Source organism: Globicephala melas, chromosome 6, assembly GCF_963455315.2.
Source record: "Globicephala melas chromosome 6, mGloMel1.2, whole genome shotgun sequence".
NCBI lineage: Eukaryota > Metazoa > Chordata > Mammalia > Artiodactyla > Delphinidae > Globicephala > Globicephala melas.
The window spans coordinates 94,799,882-94,813,791 of NC_083319.1; the positions used below are offsets into that span (position 1 = coordinate 94,799,882).

At 42.5% G+C, this 13,910-nt stretch overlaps 1 protein-coding gene across 3 annotated transcripts in view; it reads left to right on the plus strand.

The window, feature by feature from the left end:
• The window catches only part of SYK (spleen associated tyrosine kinase), a 96,442-nt gene that overhangs the window by 60,034 nt on the left and 22,498 nt on the right, over positions 1–13,910 (plus strand). For 2 of the 3 annotated variants that reach the window (XM_030832532.3, XM_060301218.2), the window contains exons 5-9: positions 611–692; positions 1,076–1,119; positions 2,812–2,880; positions 11,966–12,047; positions 13,468–13,645. In XM_030832532.3, coding sequence (XP_030688392.1) covers positions 611–692; positions 1,076–1,119; positions 2,812–2,880; positions 11,966–12,047; positions 13,468–13,645 — 455 coding nt within the window. The remainder of the gene's footprint in view (positions 1–610; positions 693–1,075; positions 1,120–2,811; positions 2,881–11,965; positions 12,048–13,467; positions 13,646–13,910) is intronic. The other variant, XM_030832534.3, reaches the window with a different exon arrangement.

Sequence of the window (13,910 nt, forward strand, 5' to 3'; positions counted from 1 at the left end):
TCCCAGCTCTTACATCACCTGTGCTGTGATGTCTTCTCTCTGAAACTTTTGGGTTGAATTGTTTGGTCCTTCCAAAGCCTTTGCCCACAGCACTATTACACCATTAATCACTTTACATTGTTCATTTATATCTCTCTCCACCAAGAAAGTACTTCAACTGTAGGATGATTCACCATAGTTTACCTTTTGTCCTATCTCAGGACCTAGCACACAGCAGAATGTTTGTTTATGACTGAATAAATGAATGAACATTAGCGTGCTGAATTCATTGTTATAATATCACACAGATATGGGAGAATATAAACAAATAAATGCAACTTGCTACCCCCCCCAAAAAAAAAAGAAGAAGAAGAAAGAAAGAAAGAGGGTGAGCCAAGAGCAGAGTCCAAAAGGGAAGGTGGCATGTGGACTTCTGTCCAGAAGTCTGAGGGTGGCAGGAGAGAGGCATGGGAAGGGATCAGGAATACCACCAAGGAAGCACCTTCTGTTGTTAAGCGCTGTCCTTGAATCACTTTTAAAGTCCAAAAGGGGAGTCAGCTGCTCCAGGTCAGGATTTCTCCATTGCCTGCCTCCATTATTTATTATGCTTTCTTACTTTCTTCTCTTTCAGCTCGTCGAGCATTATTCTTATAAGTCAGATGGTTTGTTAAGAGTTCTTACAGTTCCATGTCAAAAATTTGATGGGCAAATGGGTGAGTAGCCAAGACATTGGAGTCTCACTCTTTCAGATGTTGGTAATAATCAGCCTCGTTTTAGATTTGGTCTGTTGCAAACTCAAACAAGATGGGATGAGGCTTTGTTTTTACTGATTGATTAAAATAATGTCAGATTGCTCCAGTTTTATAGATACCGTTCATCAAAAACTAGCTGATAAGTTTAACTTTAAAAAACAAATTCATTTTAATTGCTTATGTGAGAAAGATGAAAGAGGGTATCAAGAAATGTATGCAGAAAATGTATCCACTCCTCAAGCAGTAATATTTTACAGTCACATTGATTGATCTGCAGTGGGGGAGGGGATACATAGTTGGTTTTCACTAACATAGCAGTAACTGTCCATGTTCTTTCTAACCAGGAAATATTAATTTCCGTCCACAACTTCCAAGTTCCCATCCTGTGGTAAGTGTTACTTAGCCATGCTGTTAAAAGTGAAACAGTTGTATATTAGCATGATGAAAAGCATGTTTAGATAACAGGAGTCATGGTAATTGTTTTCATCACACTTGGTAAACTGGGATTGTGGGTGTCAGCTAGAATCAGCCTATTTTCAGATCCGAGCTAGCCAACTTAACTTCTTAGGTAGGTTAAAATTCCTCCATTTTCTAAAAGTATACTAAATGACCATGCAACCCAATGTTAAATCAGAAATATGCCTCCTGGCAGATTTGGGAAATGTAGCATATTGTTCAGGCTCAGTCCCTGGTCCGTCCATGTGGAGCCGTGTGCACGATCCATGTGACCACGTGCATGATGGTGTGGTGAGCCAGGTGTGTAAGACATCTCACTGAGGTTGGCTGCCCGACTCTTTTGGTTAAATCAACCGAGACATTGTTATCAGAAAAATCACCCTTTCCAGGAGAGCTGCTTTGGCCATACCTTGGTGGAGGAAGGCTTGGAATGGGGATGCTCTGTGCCATCACATGAGAGAAGCCCTTAGAGTCAGGGGCTTGGCCAGAACCCACATCTCCCTCCATGTCAATAGGAGGTGAGAATTGTGGTTTGTCCACACTTTTCCACGTGGGTTTGCCCAACACATGCCTGATACTCCCAAAAAGAGAGAATTCCAGCTCTCTTCTCCCTCCAGACTGTTATGAGTTGACACACGGATTTATACTCCAAGCAGGAATGATGTCCTGCTACTTTAAGGGGGACCTCACTGTGGACATTTGATGCCCTTTGATGCCATCTGTGAGGAATGAAAATTACCCCATCGTGAGCTGTGCACTCTATACCTCACTTTCTGCCTGTTAACCCTTAAAATCTGCAAAAGGCAGAATGCCCACTCTGCCCTCTGAGGGGGCTATTGACTTGCTCAGAAGCTGCAGCTGTGCTGAACCAGGCAGGTTCTCCAGGCACAGCCCCTGTCCACAGACTGGGGGAACTGGAACTTGCTAAAATACCGATGAACTTTGGGATCAGTCTCTAAAATATAGCACCTTAATGGAGTCATCATTTTATTTTACCCTTTATACAGCTCATGGGCCTGGTGAGTCAACTTTAAGGTTGTACCCATCATGAGACAGGTCCATTTTCCTCTAAGAGGCATGAGGGCTTAGGGCTGAGTACTCTTAAAAGAATATCAAGCCCTCTATTTAACCTTGCATCACCTAATGGCTTCGAGGAGTTGGACATTTTGGAAAAACTTTTTATTGACTAGTGAAAAACATATAGGAAAAAAATGCATGTTCCCTAAGGGCCAAACTCAGTGAATTTCCACAAACATCATGGAACCAGCACCCACAAGAAGTAACAAAATTGAGCATGCAAAATTAGTTTCTTTAGGATGATTTGTCTTGAGTTTGTGACTTAATAATTCTGTATGAAAAGTCGGCTATTCAATGTAAAACCTCAAATTTTATAGCCTTCTGTGGAAAATATTGCCAAAGTATTTTTCCAGATCCTTCTGCTCAAGTGGTCGGCTTTTCCTGAAGCCTTTCTAATGATCATGTGTTGCCTCTAGTGCATCTCATCAACAGAATCTGGAGGGCGTTAGTGTAATTATAGAACAGGTTAAAATAGCATGTCATGTAAGGTAGCCTGTATTTGTTTTCTGAAACATTTATTGTTCCTCTTTGCCGTTATGGTTTCTAGACTTGGTCAGCGGGTGGAATAATCTCAAGAATCAAATCATACTCCTTCCCAAAGCCTGGCCACAGAAAGGTGCTAAAACGTCCCCTGCTTGCTGTCCCTGACTAAGTGGTAGGACAGACCCGCACTCAGCACTCACACTCTGCCCTGTGGCTGCCCACTCCGTGTGCCCTGCTGCCGACCCTCCTGCTGCTCTGGTCTCATGTCCCTGCCATATGTAGCCCTCTTGGGCAGCCCACGCCCTGCTTTCTGTGTGGTCCGAGTCCCTTTCCTGCAAAGTCCATCACCGTGAGTGTGCTCTCTCCGCTACAATGTGCTCTTGGAAGTCATTTCAGTCCATGTGATAGGTGGGAGGGAATTCTCATATGGCAGAGTCTTTTCAAAGCAAGCCAGAATCACATGCTGCAGCATTATGGTAATTGACTAGATAAATTACATGTTGGCAGAAGGAAGAGCCAAGGTTGTGTGGATCCTGCCCAGGGACTACACAAGGCCATTGGTTTTATAAATATCAAATGCCACAGCAACTTCATTGTGGCTGTAGAGTTCCAACACAGAACTTTAACTATAACATGTATAAAGACAAGGTGGAATTTAAGAATTAGAAACGCCGTTTTTCTTTATGAGACAGTAAAGCTGACATATAGGGGCTTCCCTGGTGGCGCAGTGGTTGAGAGTCTGCCTGCCGATGCAGGGGACGTGGGTTCATGCCCCGGTCTGGGAAGATCCCACATGGCGCGGAGCGGCTGGGCCCGTGAGCCATGGCCGCTGGGCCTGCGCGTCCGGAGCCTGTGCTCCGCAACGGGGGAGGCCACAGCGGTGAGAGGCCCGCGTATCGCAAAAAAACAAACAAACAAACAAACAAACAAAAAAAACTGACATGTAATGCATTTTCATAGTTTGCTATATAATTGAATTATGAAGGACATAAAAAGTTCTTTTTTAAAGATTTTTATTTATCATGAATCACCTCCCTCAAAAAATGTATTTATAACTTGTATATGGATTGCTTTTTTTTTTACTTTTCAGTTTTATCATTGGGGTTAAAATTGATTATTTTATTAATAACTCTTTCCATTTTCATATCGGTTGGTATTTTTCCAAACATTTCAGCATATAATTGAGTGTCAGTTCATGAAGCAGATTGCCTAAAGTACTTATTAGAAACAACGGAAATAAAAAGCATAAAAGCCCGGAGATTTTCTTTCCAAGTGGCAGTCATATTCTAGATGTTCTCAATCTTCTTGACCACAGAACAGAGAAGTGAGTTTAGTGTGGTGTTTGAGGGGAAAAGTTATGTAATAAACCTGAATGGAATAACTGTCTGTTTCAATATCATGCTCCCAGTCAGTGTGGATCAGCTCGTGGGAAACATCAGCCATGAGGGGGCATCCCTTTTGCGGGGGGGGCGGGTGACAGTGACGGCTACCCATGCCAGCGTGGCATGTTAGGAGTTGGGGACCAGGTTGTCAAGGCAATACATGCTCTATGTTGGTGTCCCTTTTGCCCCATGACTTGGTGTTTGTTTCAGACCATCAGGGCTAGTAGGTGATTGAGGCGTTGACCTTGAAGAGGTCAGCATTCCCCATGATCAAAGGCGAAACTCATGGAGAGTTTCCACGGTGGCCACCTTCTGGCCCACCTGGCCCTCGACCCCTGTTGGCATTCGCCCCTTCTCCTTGGACAGGGCTCACCTGGTTGCCAGGATGGCATCTCACAGGACCATTGTCTGGGGGAAATAGATCAGATGGTACCCCATCAACTGAGGTGATTCAAAACGTGTTCTGGTTCAGGGTGCTTTTCAATCATGAGTCATCTTTTCAGGAGTCCTGATCAAATGCTACATTGACGAAGCTTCATAGCACAACTCAGGGAGGGACACTGAGTTGCCCGTGCATGGTGCCCCATCAGCAGGCCCAGAACCTTTCGCTCGCCTGGCTTCCTTGGCCTCTCCATGCACCAGGTCTAACTGGCAGCCATGGAGGAGCCCCCGTGGACGTGGGCCACGCCCCTGGCTCCCACCGCTTGTGTCTTCATTGTTCTCTTTATGATGGCCCACAGCTGGTGTGCCAACACATAGCCCTTCCCCATGCGCAGTCCCAGAAATGAGCAGTTTCACTGCAGACAGAGTAGACAACAGCAATCCACATTTATCTTAATTCTGTGGTTTCCAAGGGCATCATTCAGGGTTCACCCAGAGAAGCGTGACCAGTCAGAGATTTATGCGTGAAAGACACACAGCACACTCACACACATAGGTACATACATAACACACACATGTACATATTTATACATACACACATCTATATACATGTACACACACACAGATATACAGACTTATCACTAGGGCTTGCCTTACACAACTGTAGGGGCAAGTTCAATGTCCATAGAGCAGATCATCATGAAGGGAGGATGAGCAGGGTGGAACCACGCAGGGAAGAGCCAAAGCTATCATTCACAGCCAGCCAAGGGTCAGTCACCCCTCTCCCCTTGGTGCCCTTTTTCGCTTAGGAAAGCCTCAATCTCTTCTAAGGACTCTTGACCGATTAAGCCAGCCCCATCCAGGATAATCTCCTCAAATTAAATCAGCAAATTAAGGATTTTAATTACCTCTGCAAAATCCCTCCACAGCAGTACCAAGATCACAGTTTGATTCATTAACACAGAAATATCATTCAGGCTAGCCAGGTTGACACATCAAAATGCCATCACCCCAGGAAACAGTAACCCAGCACTGTGAGGAGACAAGCCCCACTCCCACCCCTGTCCTTGTCCCAAGCAGGCTGAAGCCAGCTCAGGTCACCCACAGTGACTAAAGAAATATACAGAAAATAAGTTTTAGTAGATCTTTAAATTAAAGAAGAACATGTCTAAGGAAAGTTGAAGAAAATATCAGTAAGACTGCCTAAAAATAAAATATGTGTGGATAAGAACCGTAACATCATCAAAAGAAACATAATAAACTTGGAATAAGTATTAGTAATGATGATCCATATATAAGGTTAATATCTTTAATATGTAAGGAGTTTCTATAAATTAATAAAAGTTTTAACTGTCTAACAGATTAATGGGCAATAGTTTATAGTAAAGCAAACATAAATAGCTCTTAAACATAGGAAAAGCTGTTCCATTTCATATAAGAGAAATGCAAGTTAAAACTGTGGGGCTCCCTTATGTCCGCCTGTGAAGCTGATCCAAATAAACAAGCTTGGTGACACCACACAAGGGTGTGGTGAGTAAGCACAGCTGTAATTTATTGGAGAAGTGTGAAATGGTACAATCTGTAAGAAAGGCAATCTCACAACATCCATCAAAATTGAGAGTACATATAACCTCTTAACTGCAATTTTACTTGTAGATATTTATCATACAGATATTCTTGCACTTATGTGTAATCATGTATATATGAAAATGTTTATTCTAACGTTGTATCATTGACAAAATCTGGAAATAATTTAAAAGACAAGCAATGAGAAATAAATGAAATCAGCTACAATAAAATTCATACTGTGATGGGTAGCTGAGATCTAGAATTGTTTCCAAAATACAATGTTAATTGAAGACAACAAAGTCATGCACGTATATATGTGCTGATATAGTGTAGAATGTTCCAGAAGAATACAGAAAATACTGATAACACTAGTTGCCTTGGGAGTAGGAAATGGGGTGTCAAGCAGACCCGCTTTTCATAGTAAACCCTGTTGTGCCTTTTACAATTTGCCCCTCCTAAATTATTTAATCAATTTTAAAGGATAATTAAATATTAAAAACTAATCTGATTAATACTGTGGAAATACTTTTCTGGCTAAAAGAGGGCTGTTGTCTATTTATTTTTAAAGCATGCTGTTGCTGTTTCTTTTTTCTATTATTTATTTATTTATTTATTTTTATTTTCTGGCTGTATCGAGTCTTAGTTACGGCACGTGAGCTCTTTGTTGAGGCATGCAGGATCTTTCGTTGCGGTGCGTGGGCTCTCGTTGTGGTGCACGAGCTTCTCTCTAGTTGTGGCATGGGGGTTTTCTCTTTTCTAGTTGTGGTGCACAAGCTCCAGAGCACGTGGGCTCTGTAGTTTGTGGCACACGGGCTCTCTAGTTGAGGCGTGTGAGCTCAGTATTTGTGGTGCACGGGCTTAGTTGTCCCAAGGCATGTGGGATCTTAGTTCTCTGACCAGGATTGAACCTGTGTCCCCTGCACTGTAAGATGGATTCTTTACCACTTCCCGGGACCACCAGGGAAGTCCCTATGTAAATTTATAACAACTTTGAAGTATGCATTGAATTTTCATAAATATCAAAAATATCAATAGTTAATTGATAAAGGAAGGATTGTGTGATTTAAGCAATGGATTAAAAATATTTTAATTGCTCACCAGAAATATTTTAGGAGAACTAATACTTACGTTTTCACAAATAGAAGGGGAATTTTCCATTATTTAACCAGTCATGAGAAAAGACTTGTGGGAATTATGTCAAATATCCCATTTGTTAAGCTAAGGTGTAAATAATTTTCTTGAATTTGTTAATTTGATCAATATAAATAGTTGTTTTTAATAATTCAGGCACAAAATGGACATGTTCGAACTTGAATTAACTCTAGCATGTAGGTAGTTAATGACAAGTGTTTTTTGATCTGCAGAATATTATTAATCAGATAATTTGAAATTCCATAATAAAATCTTTAGAGCAGGTGTATTTTTCTTCTCTTTAGAGATTAGTACGTTTTAACACTTAAAAATATAAATGGATTTAATTGAAAAATCAAAGTATAATTCACCCTCTCCTTACCCCCTGCCATCACTTACTCTAAGGACTTGTACTCCTTACAGGAATAAAATGTCTCCTGTTATTAGCCTTGGAATATTTTTCTTTGCTACTTTAAGTGCATAAACCTATCCTTCTATTAAGGATGATTGGCAGAGTTGGAACAACAGCAGCCTTAAAGACTGTGCTTCTGTTCCACAGTTCAAAGGCAGAGTCTCTAAGATGAGACATAGCATTCACATTTATCTTAGTTGTGGAAAAGTGTTCCAGAATTTCAAGTTAAAACCCATTTTACATGTTTTATTCCAACACATACATTGCTGGTTGGAATATTTTAAGACATTTTATTTATTTATTTTTTTGCGGTATGTGGGCCTCTCACTGCTGTGGCCTCTCCCATTGCGGAGCACGGGCTATGGACGCGCAGGCTCAACGGCCGTGGCTCACGGGCCCAGCCGCTCCGCGGCATGTGGGATCCTCCCGGACCGGGGCACGAACCCACGTGCCCTGCATCGGCAGACAGACTCTCAACCACTGCGCCACCAGGGAAGCCCTAAGACATTTTCATACATGATTCACTAGTGTTCAGCTGGGAGAGAAAGAAGAATCCTTAAGTCATACCCATTTACTTGGTAATGTGGGAGCAGTGGACCAGACCCCTGAGAAAATATTTCCACATGATTATAAAGGGCCAGATTTTAGATCTTTGCTTCTAAGGTGAGGGAAGATTAATTATGAAGGTGAAGTGTTTATTTTCATGGATCTGAAGCAAACCTAAGATTATCTCATACCCTGGCCAAGAAGAGTCTGCCTTCACCTGTGGAACCTTAGTCCCCATTGGGACCACGGTCATTCCACCAGAGACCAGAACCATGTCTGGTTTGGGCAGCCAATATTTCTGAAGCCTACTGGTTCTTTTTGTCACTTCAGTTGTGACATATATGTTGTCATCTTTATTACTGCTGTTGCCTGATTTGAAAATGTCTTTTAAGAAGTCTAAAAATTAAAGTCTATAAATGGCCATCAGAACATCTAGCAATACTCCCCAATCAAGAAACTCTGAATTAGCCTACCAGCTCCATAACAGCAATATTTTTTTTCTCTCCTTTGTTCACTTCTGAATGTGCACTTCTTAGAAACAGGCACGGAAAGAATATTTGTCAAATATATATCCTACTTGCAGTTAAGCCTGGCCAGTCAGAGATCACAGATCATAATTTATAACCTAAACAAATATTCTTTTTATTGTTGTGGAGTGATCTGTTTTTACCTGAATTTGCAAAACTTAAAGAAAAATCGCAAATTGCTCTTTGGAAGGTGGAAAGCTAAGGTAGCTAGTGCCATCTAGTGGTGTCCTTCAGCTTTGACTTCTGTTTCGAATACCAGCAAAAATGGGGAAAAAAGCAACAGTCAACATTTCATTTATACCTTGTTCTCTGTGTAGAAAAGGGGATGCTATTGATTAGGACAGAATAAGTTATCAAATACAAGGAAGAAAGAATAATGACAAATGATAGACTGGACCAGCAAACTGGACCAGCAATATGTTTTTCATTAAATTAAAATTTCTTTAAATTCTTTAAATTCTTCGATAATTTATCATTTTGCCTTAGAGCTCATTCTTTACAAAGTCCTCAAATTCTCCTTTTCAACTGAGCATTTGATTCCAGAGGGCTTTTGTCATTGTTTTACTAATGGCATATTCACCGAGTACTCTGGGAAAGATGAAACTTGTATTTTGTATCTTCATCTTCACATAAAGTCAATACTACCCTTTTAACAGACACAGCAGAAAACCTCCCATTTCTTCCAAAGAACAGTCTCTCGAGTGTAGTTCCATCCTCTGTCCCCGTCAGGGCAGGGAGGGCCGAGGGGTCCGCACAGGGAGCTGATGTGGTTATTGAGGGAAACTCAAGGCTCTGCAAAGGCTCCTAGTCAAGTGGTGGTCCATGTGGGCAGCATTGAAATGAAGTCCTGAACCACCTCAGCTTAAAAGATGGGACCCAACCTTTCAAAGAAGACCCCCAACCCATTTCCTTATCCATAGCCAAGACAGATGAGGGGTGAGCACTACACAGCTAATCAGAGTATACATTACTGTGTCCAGGGCTTTAGGCAAACTGTGTCCGTCCCTACTGATTCTTACTCCTCGTGCCCTAGTATCCTTTTCAGTACTTTTTACACCCCTACCTCTGTTTTTAAATTCTCTCCCACAGGATTCATATGGCAGGTAATTGCATTTTGACTTAATTGTAACAGCCTTTATGAAGTCCTGCTCTGGAGAACATTCCATCAGGGATGGAGAGGCTGCAGACCCAGGATACATCTCTAAGTGAACAAAGGGTGGGAGGTCTTCCAGTCAAGAGAAGGGGTGCTGGTGCCCTGTCTTTGTCCATGATGGTTGGTCCTGGTGTCTTGAAGTTTTGTCTCTTTGGATTCAGAACCTCCCTACCTCGAGGGAAAATCAGAGAAATTGAAATGATAGTCAATATGAACCTAAAAGAGACCTTTTTTTAAAATTTGCAAACTATTTCCATCTTAGAGTTTGATTGCTAGAGACAATTGAGCAGAGCAGGAGGATGGCAAGCCTTGGGAATTACCTAGTTTCTCCTAGGACAGTTCTGTTGAGACAGGATAATTATTTTATAAATGAGAAGTGAGCTCACAGCACGTCCGATAATCTCGGAATTATATGTAAATTTTTAAAAGTGGTATATTGTCATTTGGAATTATCCACACCTATTCTTTGTTAATGTAAGAACTTGAGAGAGAATTCACTTTTAAATCACATTAAGTTTACACTTCACATCTCCCAGTTTGAAGGGTATCTCCATTCATTCATTCATTCATTCATCATGTGTTTGTTGAACCCATTTTTGTTTAGCATCAGTGGTGGGTTGAGTGAACCAAATTTAGTAGAAAAGCTCTAATTCAGTGTATAAATGACTATGCCCCCTGTAACTTATATTCTGTTTTCATTTTTGATATATCATAGCTACTTCTATTAAACAGTTTGATAAGAATGCTGAGATAGTCGTCAGAAAATGGATCCAGTGACACGCCATTGACACATAAGAGCGAATGTCCCGTAGACTGTCAGAAGGGCCTTTGCCCAGTGAGCAGTGGCTCTGTAGAGCTCAGTAGGTAGCAAGAAGGTTTGGAGACAAGTGGACAAGTGGCGGCAGTGATGCACTGTGACTTTGTTACTGTACTTTTGGTTCCCGGGCTTGGGGTATCAGGAAGGCAGCAGAAGATTCAGTGTGTACCAGGAGATAAGTGACTGTGTAAAATTAAGCTTACTGTCTCTGTTTCTTTAAATTTCTCCAAAATCTGGCAGTATCTCATTCCTTTGTGGCCAGTGTTTGGGCACTGCTAAGGTAAATAGATATATAAAATTTCCACTCACTCATGCCAAAAAAATAGTTTGAATCGTGGTTTTCCCATGAACCAAATTTAGTAGCAATACCCTTGTTTTAAGTTGGGGTGAAGGTGGATCAGACAGACTTTGAGATAGAGACTTTTGGAAGGGAAAGGATATAAGAATATAACAGTGGATTTTTTCCCCCATTATTTCATGCTGCAGACTGATGCAAATTGAATAAATAATACGGAAGGTTGCCATTAATAATGGCCAGCAAGGCTTTGTCTCCATATGCTTCAGTTACCTGCTCTGAGTACAAGCAAGAATTACTTTCCTTCTGGCTAGCAAAAAGAGGCTTCCCCATCTCACAGGGTCCGTGATGATGATGATTATGACAATGATGAAGATCGACAGCAGGGGCAGTGGACCCTGGGCTGCTGGCAGCCGCTTCCTCTTGGGACCTCTAGTTTACTGACCAGCACTACCCTCTGGCATCTACCCAAAAGTTGCTACATCTCCATGGATGATAAAGATATAAGAGGATACTAGGAAGGCATAGGTATTTGGAGTTGGGGAGTGGGTGGGAGCAGCTGGTGGATACCTAGTGTTTCTTTTTAAATAACTTCCCTACAATATAATATTAAAGGGAAAGAAGTAATGGAGGAAAACAAATCCAAAGGGATAATGAGAATCTTCAGCATCTTTTAGTAAGTGGAAGTAGGATTTGAAAGGGCATGTAAGTAGGAAGGAATACCACCCAAACAGTTACGATTAATTCTCTCACAATGGGACCCCTGCCTGCCCCTTTCTTTGTGGGAGCAAGAGCTTTATTTAACCCTCACAGCATCCCATCAGTTGCCCAAAGAATGAGATAAGCCATGTCGTTGTTATTTTCCCGTCTCTTTTCCTAGTTCCTTCCTTTGTTTTCCCTGCTTAAGTTAAAATGTGATTATTTGGAAATAAAAATAATTACGCAGATCAACTCAACAGTGTTATCCCTGAAGAAAAGTGAGCTGTTATCATTTGTGTGCCTCAGGGCTCCTCATCCCAAAGGCCAGAAAGTTCGGTGACGTTCAACCCTTATGAGCCAGACCGAGGGCCCTGGGCCAACGAAAGAGGTGAGAGATGCACCTTTTGTCCCTGGGTGTTCACAGCACAGAGCTGTCTCCCACAGTCCCTTGCCGATTGCAGGGTGGGCTCACCCCACTGTCAGCAGCTGTAACATAGCACTGGTTAGCAGCAAGTGGTCCTGTCATCTGGTGGCGGGGGACAGATGCCACGTGTCTGTGAGCAGTGCTGTCTGTTGGATGAAATGGTCTGTACGGCCTCCATCACAATAAATTGGCCACGTTGAAAATATCCTTCAGTCCTGCTGCTTCAGGATTTCTCACCTCTTGCAACAATAACTGATACTACTCAAAGTTTCCATTTCTAAGATCCTGTTCTTGGAAAAATGTCTGTGTTCAGGAATACGTTTCAGCAGGAGGTGCAGAAAGAAATGGGTGACTGGTAAAAACTGAAGGAATGTCTGAGTTGTTGGAATTCAACACATGTTCAGGGAATTGTAGTGATTCTGTGAGGCCAGGAGAGGATAGGATTCAGAGAGGCACCCCCTCAAACTCAATAGGCCTCTACTAGACTGATCAGAAATGGGACCTCTAGGTGACCTTCTTAGGTTTTCTAGGTGGCCCCAGGTTTTTTTAAATTGGTGAACTTGGTCTGTTTAATGCTACAAAAAGAAAAGCACCCCCAAACTTAGTAGCTTAAATCAACAGCAATCATTTAATTATCTCATGCAGATCATGAATCTGGACAAGGCTGAGCTGGTCCATGGTGGCTCAGGGCCTCTTGCAGGGAGATTGGGGGTGGAGCTGGGCCAGCAGGGGGTGGAGGCTGTGGTGAGACTGGGGCCGGGGCTCTGGCGGCTGGCCAGCATCTCCCTGTCTCCACAGAGCCTCGGAGGCTCTCAGTCTGGTCTCTCCACCTGGGCTGACTGGAACATTCTCACAGCATAGAAGGAGTCGGGGCAGTTAGACAATTGCATAGCATCTGAAGCTTCAAGAAGCAGATTTCCAGCAGCCCAGGCAGAAGGTGCATGGCCTTTTAGAACCTTGCCTGAGTATATCACAGACATCACTTCTGATACACTCTGTTGGTTGACATGATTACAAAAGCCACTGAGGTGAGGTGACATAGATTCCACCTCTCAATGAAGGAGGGTCACAATTTTCAGACATAGTTTAAAGCCACCACGGCCCATTAGGAGGGCCCCATCTGTCTTTGCCTCTGGCAGGAAGACCCTTTCTCGTTGTTCATTAGTGCAAGAACAGGGGTCAAGTACAACAGGGATGAAGGGCTTTTTCCTACCCCGCTACCAGCTGCCTTGAGTGCTTTGAGCGCTCACAGACACCATAACTGCCCAAGGTAACCAAGGTCTTAAAAGGCAAGCTGTGAGCCCAGGAGGTAGGGGTGGGGGGACGATGGCAGTTTCATGGGGGATCCAGCCCCAGGGTTGTGCATTTCTTGACTGCGTTGCAGAAGCCCAGAGAGAAGCCTTGCCCATGGACACCGAGGTCTATGAAAGCCCCTATGCAGACCCCGAGGAGATCAGGCCCAAAGAGGTCTACCTGGACCGGAAGCTGCTGACCCTGGAGGACAAGGAACTGGGCTCTGGGAACTTTGGGACGGTGAAGAAGGGCTACTACCAGATGAAAAAGTAAGTCAAAGCTGTGCCCTGTCACAACACACTCATTCTCATGTGAGCTTACATTCTAGAAACTACCACATATACATGTATTGTGTTTATTTAATCTCAAATGCAAAATTTAACCTAGCATAGCTAAATCCTTTGTTATCAACAGTGTAGTTTTTGTTCTGTTCTGGTACAATTGAAGTGAAAGCATCCATTATATATATTAACTGTGTATGTAATAATTATATACATATTAGTTTAGATGTATTATGTGTCCCTTCCAGAGAAT